Below are 16,927 nucleotides of genomic sequence, written 5' to 3' on the forward strand. Positions count from 1 at the left end.
TACTCTATTTCTGACGATTACAAGCTTGTTGGATATAGCGATAGCGATTGGGGTGGAGACGTAGATGACCGGAAAAGCACAAGTGGCTTCGTGTTTTTCATTGGAGAAACCGCTTTCACATGGATGTCAAAGAAGCAACCAATTGTCACTCTTTCTACTTGTGAAGCGGAGTATGTGGCAGCTACTTCATGTGTTTGCCATGCTATTTGGCTACGAAACTTGCTAAAGGAGTTGAACCTACCACAAGAGGAGCCAACGAAGATCTTTGTGGATAACAAGTCGGCAATAGCATTGGCGAAAAATCCAGTCTTCCATGATCGAAGTAAGCACATCGACACTCGTTATCACTACATTCGAGAATGTGTTACTAAGATGGATGTGCAATTGTAGTATGTGAAGACAAATGATCAGGTAGCTGATATCTTCACCAAACCACTCAAACGAGAAGACTTTATCAAGATGAGGAGCTTGCTCGGAGTAACCAAATCAAGTTTAAGAGGGGGTGTTGAAAAATAAACTTGATTTGGATCAAACATTATTGGGTTAATCATGTGTTGATCCAAAACTTAGCCCAAATTCTAGAAAAATCATCCACCTCCTTAAAATAAAAATCTAGATATTCTTATAGAATTATCTAGATAATTAAGATAAAATAATCTAGATTTTTAAGTAGAATTCTCTAGATTTAAGATTAAAATATGTAAGATATTTTGTACTTTGGAGGCTATAAATACCTCCACTCTCTTTTCATTTTGTATCACCAAGAAATAAACAAAGCTTGTAACAAGTAATAAAAATCTTCTTCTAAGTTATTAAATCTTTCTTCTTCACAAAATTTCTTTCTCTTCAAACACTTAAAACACTTTCTCCATCTCTACAAAGTTTTTCATTCCAACAAGGTTGTACAACGATCATCGTCTTCCTTATAAAGCATAGGAGGTTGAGAAGAAATAGAGGGTTTGTGGCAAAGAGTAGAGAGATATTACACACAGAGGAAGGAGAAAGAAGAAGATCGAGATAGAGAGATCGAGGAAGAGATCATAGCTCTTGAGGTTACTGCACTTTCTCCGGTTCACGATTCCTAGTCTTCGGCGTCGGAAGGCTCAGAGGCTGACAGCGAGTCATCCTCATCGTAATCGCTGTGGTAATCCTCTCCGGTGATCGCTTTGTGTATGTTCTTGAAATACCTGCACAAAGAGAGACTAACTCATTACTATTGTATCGTATTGATCATAGTGAAAGCATGAGAGTTTTTTTCTCTCCCCCAGTCAGTAGGAAACGAAGACTGGATAAACAAATCCTGAGTGTTTCTACTTGCTTAATCACCTAGAAGAAAATATATCAATCGCAATTACAATCAAAGTATGAACGGATTAGATAAGTTGGATTTGAATCTCGGTCTTAACATATATTTTTTAATCCTCTGGTGGCCAACGGAAATCGAATTGTGGCCGGCCATAAAAATTACGCGTTATCATCAAGTAATTTAGAATTTATCCCAATTTAACTGCATGCTTAATTCAACTGAAATCAGTCACTGGTATTTTCTTTTGAACGTATCCACAACAATAGGTGAAGATCAAAAGTCTGATAGAGAACTATAAGTAGGTGAAAATGTCGTTTTGACTAAAAGTTACAGAGGGGAACGAGCTGGCCATAGTGCCAGGGCTTCTCTTAGATAATACAATTGCAAGACATGGTATTCATGGACTCTACTGGTTACACAGTGTGAATGCGCCTGCTTCCTCCCTTGGTCCGGAATGTAAGACCATATATCTAACCCAACCGCTTGTCATAAGCCATTTTCAAGGACTCATGTACGATTACATTCGTCTAGAGTATCCTGATTCTGTTAATCATATCACTAGACCATAGATTTTGTTTTCAGTCTTTACCTTATAAGTTGATTAATATAAAGATAGAAAAATAAAAATTATTTTCTTAATTGATAACTATTGTTGTTAATCTTAATGCTTTAAATAAATTCATTTTGATGGTGATGATATGTACAACAACTAAACAAACAAAGGATTATTTGAATGCTCCATCCAAATAAACATCCTAAAATTAAAAGAAACCATATTAAATAAATTATTTAGAAGAAACATTTAAAGAAGTCTGAGCTAATACAATTTCTAACAAAATCACAAGATAAATTAGAATTTATCCCAATGTAAATGCATGCTTAATTCAGCTGAAATCAATCACTGGTATTTTCTTTTGTACGTATCCACAACAATAGGTGAAGATCAAAAGTCTGAAGTTCTTTGAATAACTTTTTTTATTAGGGAGACTGAGGTTTGAAAATTGCTTCCTAATGACAAAAATATTCGCCATAAAAAATTACGTGTTATCATCAATTCTATAAAATTATTGATTGTTTTCTCTATTACATAAGTGTAAAAGTCTTTTGTTGTTTTGTTACTTGTAGGCGACACAATCCATTGATTTATCTGAGTTGACCAACCGGTACATCTTCTTTAGTTAGTTATAGAACGTTAGCCCAACGTGTTGTCTACTTAGAATTTTAGGTGAATGTGTTGTGTATATAATGTGGTTGTGTACTTAATTCAACTGAAATCAGTCATAAAAATTACAAGTTATCAACAAACTCTTCTTATTTTTCTCGTTATCATTTCAATTTTTTATTAAATTTTTTTTTTTTTGCTACTATCTTCCTAATTTCTTACTTATTTTTTCCAAATATTTATTTATCTCTATAAATAGTAATACAAACCATACAATCAATAAACCAAAAATCTATCTTATAATTCGTTTCAATCATAATTTTAACTTATTCACTATATTATTTGACTTGAATGCAAAATATTTCTAAATCATAGTTCACATGTTCTGGTAAATATAATCCGTTCAATCTTCAAAGCCTAATTATTAATAAATCATATATGGACATTAAAAAGATTAATAATTATTATAGATACGGGTATATTTTTATATGAATATGAAATCATTATATTTATTTCTATAAATTGTTTTCTATGCATTATTTTATGCACTATATAAATATAAAAAGAATTGATCAAACATTATTACAATATCTATAATTTTTAAAATTAGCTACCATAAATTATTATTTGTAATATCATTTAGGTTATTTGGCAAGTGATAATCATTATTTGTATACATACCCTTTTATTTGATCTAATTAAATTAATTAAAAATTATATAAAAAATTCGTTCATTGTATTATGTAGTTTATAAATATAAAAAAATTGATCAAACGTTATTTTCTTTATATAATTTCAATAATTAGTTACCATAAATAATTATTTGTAATATAATTTATATTATTTCACAAGTGATAGTAAATGGTTCTAGATTTATTTTTTATTTTAAATCTAAACTAAAATAAATAAAATTAAAAATTATTGAACAAGCAATTTATAACAAATTTCTTAAGGCTTCACAAATAATCGACATGTAAACAAAAGTCACTTAAGTTACTTCTCCTCTACGTTGCACAGAAGTTTCATCGGACGTCTGCTTCCCGCTTCGGAACCGGAATCGGAATCGGAACCGGAATCGGAATCTTATGGAATCTCGCTTCCAAAACGCTTCTAAAATATTATCTTTAAAAACACGTTGGAAGCTTACGATTCCGTTTTGGAATCACGCTTCCATTTTTTTTTTAAACACAATGTCTTATATCAATAAAAATATAAAATTAGAGTTTCTAATTTATATAAAATTCAAATTTAAAAGTATTGAATAGAGAGAATATAAATATAGAAATATTAAAATTAATACTATAAATTATCTTTATGCATTGAGGTTTTTATTAAAGATAAATCATACATTGAAATATATTATGTAAATCAGTTATAAAGTATTAAAAATAATTAATATAATAATTTATTTTAAAATTAATTTATGTGTAGTTTCACAGATTTAATATGAAATCATTTAAAATTATTATAAATGAATAAATGCTTTATTTTAAATTTAAATCGTATAATTTTAGTTCTAGATTTGTTAAAAAATTCTTACATATGTATATATGTGTATATATATATATATGGATACGCTTCAAACACGTACTCGCTTCCTATTTTTTTAAAAAATTTTGTTTCTGCGCTTCCATATGCTTCCGTTTCCACGTACCTCCGCTTCCGTTTCCATGTTTCTTTATTATATAGGAGGATTTCTATTTTTTATAAATGCTTTATAAACTCTTATAAATGTTTTATAAACTCTTATAAATAATTTAAATTTATGATAAAATAGTTTTGTAAGCCATGATATATAATTTTATAAATGACTTATAAGACATATATGGACATTATAAGACATTAATAATTATAATAATATGTTATATACAAATAAAATGTTTCATATAAGAATATTATATCATTTTATCGATTTCTATATTATTTTATGTAGTATATAAATATAAAAAGAATTAATCAAAACACTTTCTATAAGAATAGGAGGATTTGAGAAATACAAAAAGAATATAACATTTAAATTGATATAACCGTAATCCATGGTAGATTATGTCACAAGCTCACTGTCGGTAATGGTAACGAGAGGAATCTATGTTCGACATAGCAAAGCTCTTCCTCGAGACTTTGCCAATAAGCTTGGGAAATTCAGAATGATCATATATGGTACAAAATAATAGTTCTCCGTTGCAATTGTAAAATTGTGTTATGGTATGCCAAAATATTTTTCAGAGTAAAATGTTAACTGTGTAGAGAGTTCAAACTGAGACGATATTTTCATTCAGAAGAGGTTGTTTCAAGGTCGCTATTACAAAATCATGGTCCTGCAATCATTTCATTGGTCTTCTTCCAATAACATCCCCTATATATTAAATGAAAAACATTTTTAAAACTTACCTTAAAAGTTTATTGAAAAGGAATGTGACGTGGTGACGTGGCTTCATGAGAAGCTTTTATTTAGTAAAACGCTTAGGTGTCACGCAAAGAACGTTTCTTACCAAAACTGTGGATTTAATGCGTTCACACTAACATTCTTTTAAAAGAACTTCATACCATCTATACTTTTCTCGATGAAATTTTACGTGATAAACCTTAAACCTTCAGCTTCAAGTTCGATTAGTTGATTTATCAATCCTCTCAATCCCCCTATATATTAAAAGAGAAGTCACTTTAGTGAGGTCTGGTGACGTGTCGCTCATAGGTGAAGTTTCAAAAAAAAATGTTATAATTTGATTGGTCGATTGTTTTCAATTTTTATTTATTTAAATTAGATCTAAAAAGTTAAGGAAAGTCTAAAAACATTTAACATCACTTGCCATATAATCTAAATAATATTACAAATAACACTTTATGGCAACTAATTCTCGAAACTATAGAAAGATTAATAATGTTTTATTTATTACTTTTAATATTTATAAACTATAAAATATAATGAACGAATTTTTATATAAGATAATTATAATAGTTTTATACTCTACTTGATGAATTGTATTCGAATATAATTACATAATAACTATTTTAAATATTACAAAATCCAAACATGTTTATTAATATGATTTTTAAATTATTTATCGTTGTCTACATAATAAATTTATCAGAATTTTAAAATTATTTATATAATGTTATAAATTATTTATGAAAATATAAATCTTACTATATATTGATTGAGAAGTCACATAAGTGATTTTTTTATTACGTGTTGATCATAAATGAACTCTTCAAATTGTTATAATTTGATTGACCGATGATTTTTAATTTTATTTATTATAATTATATCTAAAATAAAAGGATAATTCAATTATCACTTTCCAAATAATCTACATAATATTAGAAATAATTATTTATGGTAACTAATTGTTGAAACTATGAAAGAGTAGTAATGCGATCAATTTTTTTATATGTTTATAAATTACATAAAATAATAAACAAAAATGTTTGCTTGAATTGATATAATGATTTTATATTCGTATAGAAAGAATTATATTTGTATATAAAGTATCATAATAACTATTAATGTCTAATAATTCAATGCATGCTTTATAAATCATTTACAAAATTATAAATACATTTATAAAATTATTTATATTGGCTTATCAGATGTTTTAAATTATTATAAGAGGATCTAAGTCATTTATAGAAGCTTATACATTTTAATTTATAAAATGTATTTTGAAAATTTATCCTCCTATTACAATATTTTGATTTTTTTCATTTTTAATGGTAAAATTCCTCAACTTTGTTTACTTAGTGTAGAAACCCCTAAACTAAAGATTTACTGGTAGTAATGGTAATTATGACCTGTTAGAGTTTACTTCATTAAATAGAGTTAGTTTAGGGGATTTTTCGTTAAATACTTAGTTTGGAGGTTTTTATCCAAAACAAACTTAGTTGAGGGGTTTTAACGTTAAAATTCATTATTCTTTCCTTATTATCTATTATTTAAATCCTTATAGTGGGACTTGTTTTATCAAAAACCAGTTGCAATCAACTGACGAGATATCTTTTTTTCTAATATCATGCATTTAATATTTAAATATATATATAGCAAGATTTGAGTCACCAAAATTATGTATATATTATAACCAGAATATCTTTAAAAATTTACTAAAAGATATGCTTTCTCATAGCTGAATTAAAATTTATTAGATGATATTTTATCTCATAGCTTCTCTTGAAAACTAGGTCATTTAGAAACTTAAACTAATTTGCTATATAAATATCACGCCCCCCCCATTAGTTTCACGCATCTATCTTTTAAGTTTTCATATGTTTTTGATCGTTCTAATTTAAATTCTACTTTTGTGATCTTGCGCAGGTGAATGATAATCAATAAGTAACTCATAGACGGGAACACCATTACTGGTTATTTTGTGGGGGATTCTTCTTCTCCGTTTATTTTTGTTCTCTTCCTCTCCATGTTGTATCTCTATCTATATTTTTGCATAAGTAGTGATTCAACTAACAAAAAGAGACGACTTTGTTTATCCAGGAACTGATCATCCATTTCGAAAAAGGTAATTTTTTTTATAAAGTTAAATCACTTATTAAGAATATAATATAAGATGTGTACGCTAATCAAGTGCAATTTATTTATTGTGCGTGATCCTCTTCGGTACGTCTGAGATCCAAAGGTAATCTCAAAGCTTTTTAAAAACTTTGAAACTCATTGACGTTGTCCTATCTATTATATAATTTGTTATCTTTTGGGAATTGTTTACATTTTTAAATATTTTTGTTAGAATTACCTCTTTTCTGACACAAGGCTTAGAGAAGGAAACCGTAAATCATATCTGCTGTTACAATGAAACCAATGATAATAAATCTCAGGTAATTCAAATCTCTCTTTTAGCTGTACACATTGTATTGACCTTTTTTTTCCTTGCGGTGTGTATTCAGATAACAGTAGTGAAGTGCAGATATGAAGTAATATCAACCAAAATTAAGAAAAGTCTTTTAAAAGCAGAGATAATCACATGGGCCTCTCTTGAACATGGCAAGCAACCAGCAGTTTTGCCAGACCCGAATTTCTTAAACAGGTTTTCTACTTTCTTTTTTCTTTTTATTTAGTTTCACCTGATGAGAAGTTTGAATCACAGACTCTTGACATTTTAAAATTTATATTATTTGTTTGTGTAATGGTGCAGAGGTTTCAATGAGACCGGCTTATCGTTCTTCCAAGAAAGTAAAGGACTATGACAAGCTTGAAGCTGAAGTGAAGAAGAATAGAAGGATGATAAGCTTGAAGGAGACGCAGCTTTGAACAAGTTCTTCCGTGAGATATATTTGAATTCTGATGAGGATATAAGGAGTGCTAGAGCAAATCATTTGTGAGTATCTATCTATCTATATTCCTATTTAGTCTTTCTTCTCTCATGGAGATTACAATGTTTTGGCATTTTGATTGACTCTTTTGCAGTTTTGCACAATCAACAGGTGAAATCTAATGGGACAGTGCTTTCAATAGACTGGAAAGATGTTGGTGCTAAGAAAATCGTGAGCACTCTTCATGATGATCAGGCGCTCAAAACATGAGAAATATGATCTTATATGATGTGTGGGTTTTACCTTAATCTAGACAGAACTCGAAGTCTTGGTCTTAAGGCTGGTTTCTCTACTTTATGGACGTAAGGTACTTTGTATTTTCCATAACTCATATTGTTTATACGAAACACTGAATTTTTTAATCTAAACGTTCTAATGTATTTTTTGTTCATATGAACATGTATAAATATTAATATGTAACATCAAATCTTTCATATTAACCACATACATTTAACATAAGTATTTTATAGTTGTAAATATATAATTATCAATTTAATATTAATGTTAATGCCCGCACGCATGTGCGGGCGGTCCACCTAGTATAATCATAGCATCAATAAAGATTTCTTATTCCTCTATATGTTTCTGTTAAAAACGGTAACCTATCTGATCTATCGCCATTAAGTCGACATATCCGTAGAGACGACAAAGCGATGAAACTTTAGTATGATGCCAAGTGTTAATGAAAGAACTCGTTTCTCCATACATGCTTTCATGCATTTAGCAGAGCACTCACGTTCTTGGAACCACCTCTCATTTCTGAAAGAGGACGTTGAAAATCTATTTCTAAATAAATGTGTCGTATTCGGTTTTGTTACTGCTCGATGAGGTGATCTCTGTTTCGCAGAGACTGAATCATTGTAATTCGTCTCGGCTTAGTGTATTAATCTTCTTGAGCAAGCAATATAAGCATGCGAGTGTCACCACCTTCGCCGCCATGAGAGCTCTGCATTAGATGACCTTGAAGATGAGAAGAAACTTCCAGGAACGAACCACCAGCAAGTCTCACGTGTTGGTCGCATCTGGAACAACCTTTACAATATAGATGATCAAATAACCTTTAATTTCTTTTATTATGCAACTATGTTTTCTGAATTTAAAGGAGCTATACTTGTTTTTTTTCACACAGTTATTGTTTTGCTTATAATATGTTATTGATCCACTTTTTTTTCGATTTTATGTGTTAAACCCCTAAGTCCACAACTACTACAACATGATAGGCGAAATAAAAAAAAATATTTTCCAAAGCTTTTTCTCAAACTTGCAAACAACATATAAATTTTAATATTAGTGACTCCATTATAAAAAATCTCTGACATCGTCCCTGATAACAATCATACTTTTAGTTTTATCTAACTATCGTTTAAAACATATCTTATGTTATACATAATCATAATATATAATTTCAACATTAATATATACATTTTAGTTTGCGCAGATTACTATCTACTGAGAGAACTAATAGACAAAAGTCAATATATTGTCGTTGTTTCCTTAAAAACTTCAAGTTCGTTAATCGTTATAAATAAGGACACTTGGCGTGCATGGAGTTAATGATCAAGCTAAAACAAAGGCGAGACGTGAGTAGTATTAGTTGAATATTGTGAGCGGCCAAGAATGTACCTATTCAGTCCAACGGTTCAGATTTCATCGCACGACATTTTTGCTAGCTCCCTATTTATCGAGCGAGAGACGACGAAGTCTCCTCAGAGTTGCATGCATTGCACATACATACGTAAGAAGATTATTAAAAATTAACAAACCAGGAAGAACAAGAAAGAAATCGAGATAATGTCGTGGCAAACTTACGTTGATGAGCATTTGATGTGCGATGTTGGTGATGGCCAAGGTCACCACCTCACCTCTGCCGCCATCATCGGCCTTGACGGTAGTGTTTGGGCTCAGAGCGCTAATTTTCCTCAGGTAACTCTCTGTCTCCTCCTTGATCGTCCATGAATGCCTTCCTCGATTCCAACTTGCATATAACCGTTTCAAACTATGTTGTAGGCTCTGCGTGTTTAATTAAATATATATAGCAAGTGTATAACTGTATTTGACATTTTCTTACTGATTATTTCTAAATGTACCAAGTTCCTGATTTTGGATATGGTTAAACAATTGTTTTCAAACAAAAAATAGCTGATGATTTATCCTCTTCAAACAGTTCAAGCCTCAAGAGATGACAGATATCATGAAAGATTTCGATGAGCCAGGCCACCTTGCTCCCACAGGCTTGTTCCTTGCAGGACTAAAGTATATGGTTATTCAAGGCGAGCCTAATGCTGTCATCCGTGGCAAGAAGGTATACTTAGGAGAATTTCCAATGTTTTTTTTTGCATCTGCAAAAATAGTTTAGGGAACTCAAATTAAAAAAGCTAATTTCTGAAAGTTTAGCTCTTTTTTCTCATATACATGCAAATGCAGATGTAGAAACTGCATATGAAACAATGGATACTCTAAGCTTGTATTATTTCTTTGCTTTTGCATATACATTTAGTAAACTTTTTCCATGTAAGCTCAAATATTAAATATTTAAGATTTTTTTTTTGTTAAGTGTAAATGTAAATGGCAAACGCAAAAGGAATTCACAATTGCGTTTGAAGCTTGAAACATGTTATGTAATTCAAAATGGTAAGTTAAATATAAAAATGATCCATGCAAATGCAAACGTAAACACATAAAATGCATTTGAAACAATTCATGCCTAAGATTAGGAGAATCAACTTTTGCAAAGATGGTCAAATATATAATCACTTGATATCTGGTGTTATGAATTTGGTTTCCGAACTCAAAAACGTTATTAGCGGTTGAGACTTGTGGGATTCTTATTATAACTTGTGCAGGGAGCTGGAGGAATCACGATCAAGAAAACAGGACAATCGATGGTGTTTGGTCTGTACGAAGAACCAGTGACTCCAGGACAATGTAACATGGTCGTGGAGAGGTTGGGTGATTACTTGATCGAACAGGATCTCTGAAGAATGCTCCAGTTCCAGTCCTTTAAACCATTGTTTTACTAATTTTGTTTTTGGGTTGGTTGTATGTTTTTTTCTAATTTAATTTGGAGTCTTTCTGCTTAAAGTTTAAAAGAAAGTTGAACTTGAGGTTGCAGATAATTACACAAAAGAAGAATCCGAAACTTAAGACTATTTACCTCTTTTTCTTGGTTTCCCAATTAATTTATTTGTTTTGATTCAATTTTCCTTACACTTCTTTTTGCGTATATATATATTCACATGGTACAGTGAATAATAAGTGAAAAAGTCGGATACGTGAATAATTTTCTTTACATTTGCACATTCTCCATCAACCTTTTTAAGAACTAACCAACCGTGGTTGCAAAGCCTTCTATCAGTTGATGTGCCTACCGCCTCCCGAGTATCATTGATCAGAGATGCCATAATAACTGTCATCATTCATAGGGTTTTCAAACTCTATATAATCCATCTTGGCGCAGACCTTTACCGAAATGTTGTTGCACCATACTAAGATTCAAACACATTCCATTATCTGGGGCTAAAGTCTAAAGATAATTTCTAATCTACGTTTATATTAGACTCCAAATGTTATTAGAGAAGACATTCTTCTCCAATACACCTTCAACCATTATACTTTGGTGTTTCTAGACATATGGATTTTGATGTGTGGAGTCATCAAAACTATTGTATCTTTATAGTTGAAGATTCTAAATTCAAAACGGCTAAGAGTTGCTTTTTTACTTATAAGAAAAAGACAAGATGATGTAAAAAAAAGACAAGATGATCATTTTCACTATCTCTAGTTCTCCACTCTTTCTTTCTCTCTTGCTTATAGGAGTTAGTGATTCTAACAATATGTAACGCCCCGACAAAGCATCCCTAATGGGTCTTCACGCTCATTTTCTTGACTTGTGTGTTCCATTCATCTAACGGTGATGCATTAATTTTTAGAAAGTTCAAAAAGCTTGTTTACTATCATGCAATTAGTACATGGTTTTGTTTTCTATTTTGCCTTCTCTCCCACAGTGCCACAAATCATTTCCTAGTAACTTACTGTTATTCAACTACTCAATTTTAAGTAAACTTAACTTTAAAAGTGTTTAGATAAAATATTAAAAAGATAAATTTAATTCGGTGATGTATGTAGTCAAATCAATTTTTTTTTTAAATAACCATATGCCAAAAATCAAAATGTTTACAAAGTCTTTGAATCCTTGTTAAAAGAGAAAGAAAGAATAAAGCAGATTTTACATTGTTTTGGTTGAGACAACTATCACGGTATTACGGTGGAACACTAGACACCGAATTTTTATAATACGCACCCAAGACATTTTCATCGACTGATCAATAAAAAAAACTGAATAATTCATGTGATAATTATTTCCCAATTTTTTTTCTTTGAGTAAAAAAATGCTCCTAAATTTGATTATCGACTATTTCCACAAACTTACGAGAGACTGAGTATTTCAAAATCAAAGACCATCTTAATAATCTCCAAAATCTGACTTAAAACACTATAATTATTGAAAGTGATGGGGCAGATGTAAATGCAATGTTGGGTGTCACGCAATAACATAATTGTGATCTGCAAAGAGAATATCCACTCTGTATTCGGAGAGAATAGAGAAGGAACGAATGGTGGGCACATTATGGCATCCCTCAACTTCTCTTTTGTGCCGAATAACTGAAAAAAATCAATAATTCAATCATGTTTACAACTCATTGTCTAAAATAATATATTAAAGCCAAATTAATAGATACTTCGTCTGTTCCCGAAATTAAGATTTTCTAGAGTATTCACGCTTATTAAGAATTTAATAAATATTTATAATTTAATTTATTTTTTACTTTATTATACACTTTCCAATAACTTTACACCAATGAAATTTAATCAATTCAAATATTTTCAATTAATGTTTCTCAAAAGTATAAAAAAATACCTTAACAATATATAAAATCTATCTTTTGGAACAAAAAAAAAATCTAAAAATTCTTACTTTCGGGAACGGAAAGAGTATTAATTATTGTGTGTAGTTATATGATATGAGCCACTGCGTTTACTCAGTGCAAGCAATTCGAAGTAATTTCGGTTTCACTTGCAGTTAACCAAAATATAAATCATGGATTATCGTATAGAGACTATATGTATGCACATCATGTATTGTTGAAAACATTTGAGCTACTTTTAAATGTCGTTTTAACATAATTAACGGCCTCTGAATGATTCAGAATGGTATATATTGTTTCAACACGATTTGAGCTATTGGAACAAGCATGCCTGGTAAAGTGGTAAAGCATGATAATGATGGGCACCCGACTTGTTTCAAGTGTGACTGTCTCATCGTGCATTTAGCTCACATTACCTAGTTCCAAGCGATCGCATTTTTGGGATATGTACCTTTCGAATATTTGATGCAATAAGTCAGTCACCACAGGAAGATCCTGGTTGGGTTTGGTACCAGGTGTCACTATCTAATTCATTAATAACAAAATTTAACCCGACTATAAAATTTTAGATATTTTGTTTAAATATATCACATAAAAACATCAATCAAAGTCAAAACATAGAAACTATACAGTAATATAGAATTTTAAAAAAATATCTAAATAACGTTTTTAGATACAGCTTATTATACAATTAACTAGTGTATGTTAAATGATATTTTCCGCTACTCAGCGAATACTTTGATTTCTCTATATATATTTTTCTTCCCTTTATTAAATTTATAAAGATTCTCAACTTATTTACACACATATACCATTTGTGCCTAAATTTGTTTCTATATCTTCGTGCATATCTTCTTATTAATGTTTTTAATTCCTATTTCCCATTCTAATTTTCTATTTTTCTACAACTTTTTTATAGTAAAAATATATGTTCGGGAACGCGCTAAGCGCTAGTCGGACGGTCGGGTTGGGCCTAGCGCCTAAAGAAAAAATCGGGGATTAATCGGAAATTATGCGGGGCGGATTTTTAGATTGTTTATTATATTATAAAACATGTTAATTTTTAATTGTGTATAACATTAATACATTTTCATGTTTAAGATTGTATAAAACATAAATAGAATATATAAACTTAATATAGTGTAATTTTCATCAAAATTATGAATATAAATGATATTTATAAAATTTTAGATCAAATAAATAAATAAAAATATTATTAAAAATAAAATAAAAATAAAAAAATAATAAAAAATAGATTAGGCGGCCGCCTAGGCGGTCATTTAGGCGGTCTAGGAATTGGATATCCAATTTTTTTAAACGATTTGGCATAAATCAGAACAGAAGAGTGACGCGTAACGCTCAGGCGGCCGCCAAGGCGGCTAGGCGGCTAGGCGGCCGATTTTTAGAACATGGGTAAAAATATATCCCTACAACATTTTGTACAGTAAGAATACATAAAGTATTCAAGAAATAATAAATATATTTTTAAACTAGAATTAATTTGATTTGACAGCCTAAAACACAAAAATATATTAAAAATTAAGCAGACAAATATTTCTTATGTTTGTTATAGATGTGAATGCTTTTACAAATTATTATTAGTAATAATAAATAGTAATTTTTAAAAAGATAAATTTTCACAAAAATAGATGTGAATGCTTTTACAAAATGTTATTATTAGTAATAATAAATAGTAATTTTTTTAAAAAATAATAAAATTTATTGAGTTATCATTGGTTGAATTCTATAGAAATTAAAATAATAAAATATAAGAGATTTATGATAGAAATTTAATGTACTTGTATAAAAATAATAATTTGTGAATGGGAGAGAGTATAAATTTGAACCACAACATTTCCTAGTCTGCGATCAAAAGCTCACATTCAGAGAGAAGTGGAGAAGTAAGTCTTTCACAGAAAAAAAAAAAAAAAAAAAAAAAAAAAGAAGGGTAAAAACCCCACCGGAGAAAAAGAAGAAGATGTCGTGGCAATCGTACGTTGATGACCACCTTATGTGCGATGTCGAAGGCAACCACCTCACCGCCGCCGCTATTCTCGGTCAAGACGGCAGTGTGTGGGCTCAGAGCGCCAATTTCCCTCAGGTTCCTCTCTCTCTTTCCTTCTTTTCTCTGATCATTGGGGTCAGATTCAGCCGTCTTTTTTGTGATTTTAGATCTGAGAAATCTCGGATCTGATTTCGATTTCACCATCTCCGATCCTCTTTCTCCAGAATCTGATGAGAAACTCGATCTGCTTTTCTGGATCAGTAGATTGAGTTCAACCTAGGGTTCTAGAAGATCTTTAGTCTGGTAGCAGTAGTTAATCGTAGATCCATGTGTTTATCTGATAATCTTTAAGTGTTGGAATCTAATGCTTGTATCGCCTTGGTGTTCTTTTTGATATGTGTATTTACAGTTGAAGCCTGAAGAAATCAAAGGAATCACCACGGACTTCGAGGAGCCTGGGTTTCTTGCCCCAACCGGTCTATTTCTCGGTGGAGCCAAGTACATGGTTATTCAAGGTGAACCAGGAGCTGTCATCCGTGGCAAGAAGGTAACATGATTCTTATCTATTAACCCTTACTTGTACATCTTATGATAGGAATCATAATTCATTTTACAATTCTCTCTCTATGTAGGGACCTGGAGGCGTTACTATCAAGAAGACGACTCAAGCCTTGGTCATTGGCATCTACGAGGAGCCCATGACTGGAGGGCAATGCAACTTGGTTGTGGAAAGGCTCGGGGATTACCTCATCGAGTCTGACCTCTAAATTTTCAGTTTCAAATTATGCTATCAAAACGCAAATCAATTTGAAGCCTTGGAACCAATATCTTGTTGTTGGTCTTTGTTACTGGGTTTGTGTGTCTTATGTAATGGCATTTGGATCATCTTTTTTTATCCCTTCATATGTATTGTGTTTTTTCTTTAGATTTTTATTTCTCCATAGTTTTGTTTTTCTTAAATTGATCTGCGGTAGGTTTACGTTTTGTGGTTTGGAACATCTCTGTCTACAATGCCACATAAAAGAACGTTTGTAGAAAGATGAATGGAGAAAAAGTTTAGGAACTTGGACTTTTTAGACTCGGCCGGTTAGCTTGGTTCGAAACTGGGACGGATAAGAGTCCTTGGATCCTATTTTGTTTCTTTTCATAGCATCGTAGTAATAAACAACGTAGGGACAGCCAGAGACGAACGCTAGCTCTTCATCACCATTAGTGCCCATTAAGTACTAGATTCACGTTTGAAGGAAGAAACACAGTAGTTTTCTGTCCATTTTTGCTTCTTGACATTTTCAAGAACCCACAAAGTCACAAAATCTTCATTAGGCATGATCTGCCCTATAACCGGAACGCGCTAGGCGTTAGTCAGGCGGTCGGATTGGGCCTAGCGCCTAAAGAGAAAATCAGAGATTAATCGGAAATTATGCGGGGCATAATTTTTAGATTCTTTACTATGTTATAAAACATATTAATCTTTAATTGTATATAACTTAAATACATTTTCATGTTTAAGATTGTATAAAACAGACAAATATAATATATAAATTTAATATAGTGTACTTTTCATAAAAAGTATGAATATAAATGATATTTATAAAATTTTAGATCAAATAAATAAATAAAAATATTATTAAAAATAAAATAAAAATAATAAAATAATAAAAAAAATAGATTAGGTGGCTGTCTAGGCGGCTAGGCGGTCATTTAGGCGGTCTATGCGGAAAAAATCGGATATTCGATTTTTTAAACCGATTTGACATAAATCGAAGCGGAAGAGTGACGCGTAGCGCCTTGGCGGCCAACATGACCTATAACTTACCATTGTGGTTTATGATATTTTTTAAAATCCTTTTTGGTGTTTCAGTGGTACATAATTCTTCAGATCCAGCATCAAAACTCACAATTCTCTTGCCTCTATACTGTTGAGTTATATAATACACATTTTCATTGATGCATTGCATACTCCCTTGCTCAATGATCGGTCGGCCGTTCTGAACACAACCAGATAAAATATTCACATTAGCTTTAAATTTTTAAAAGCTATCTCTATAATATTATTTGAGAAGTGACTTTTCTAGGTGTCACACTCACGTTAACTCTCACGGTGGTTGATTACTATGATACCCTTAATGAATTAAAAAATACATTTAAATACTATTATTTCCTTTATAAAAAATTTTAAATAAAAATATAAAATAAAAAGGAAATATTTATAA

The 16,927-nt window shown here is 30.8% G+C and overlaps 2 protein-coding genes across 2 annotated transcripts; both read left to right on the top strand.

Annotated features, from left to right (window-relative positions):
- Positions 1–9,483: 9,483 nt before the first annotated feature.
- LOC106304925 (profilin-4-like) lies at positions 9,484–10,918 on the top strand. Its single transcript, XM_013741312.1, has 3 exons — positions 9,484–9,707; positions 9,949–10,086; positions 10,628–10,918. Exons 1-3 carry the CDS (start codon positions 9,576–9,578, stop codon positions 10,760–10,762), a joined length of 405 nt encoding a protein of 134 aa, XP_013596766.1. The 5' UTR covers positions 9,484–9,575; the 3' UTR covers positions 10,763–10,918.
- Positions 10,919–14,579: 3,661 nt separating this feature from the next.
- On the top strand, positions 14,580–15,655 carry LOC106302013 (profilin-1-like). The gene is made up of 3 exons (XM_013738519.1): positions 14,580–14,810; positions 15,124–15,261; positions 15,347–15,655. Exons 1-3 carry the CDS (start codon positions 14,688–14,690, stop codon positions 15,479–15,481), a joined length of 396 nt encoding a protein of 131 aa, XP_013593973.1. The 5' UTR covers positions 14,580–14,687; the 3' UTR covers positions 15,482–15,655.
- Positions 15,656–16,927: the final 1,272 nt, after the last annotated feature.

This window comes from Brassica oleracea, chromosome C7 (assembly GCF_000695525.1).
Source record: "Brassica oleracea var. oleracea cultivar TO1000 chromosome C7, BOL, whole genome shotgun sequence".
Lineage (NCBI taxonomy): Eukaryota > Viridiplantae > Streptophyta > Magnoliopsida > Brassicales > Brassicaceae > Brassica > Brassica oleracea.

Coding starts and splice junctions, on each gene's coding strand:
- LOC106302013 (XM_013738519.1), top strand. CDS start 14,688: ATGTCGTGGCAATCGTACGTTGATGACCACCTTATGTGCGATGTCGAA. Junction 14,811..15,123: donor AGAGCGCCAATTTCCCTCAG/GTTCCTCTCTCT, acceptor GTGTATTTACAG/TTGAAGCCTGAAGAAATCAA. Junction 15,262..15,346: donor CTGTCATCCGTGGCAAGAAG/GTAACATGATTC, acceptor CTCTCTATGTAG/GGACCTGGAGGCGTTACTAT.
- LOC106304925 (XM_013741312.1), top strand. CDS start 9,576: ATGTCGTGGCAAACTTACGTTGATGAGCATTTGATGTGCGATGTTGGT. Junction 9,708..9,948: donor AGAGCGCTAATTTTCCTCAG/GTAACTCTCTGT, acceptor CTCTTCAAACAG/TTCAAGCCTCAAGAGATGAC. Junction 10,087..10,627: donor CTGTCATCCGTGGCAAGAAG/GTATACTTAGGA, acceptor TAACTTGTGCAG/GGAGCTGGAGGAATCACGAT.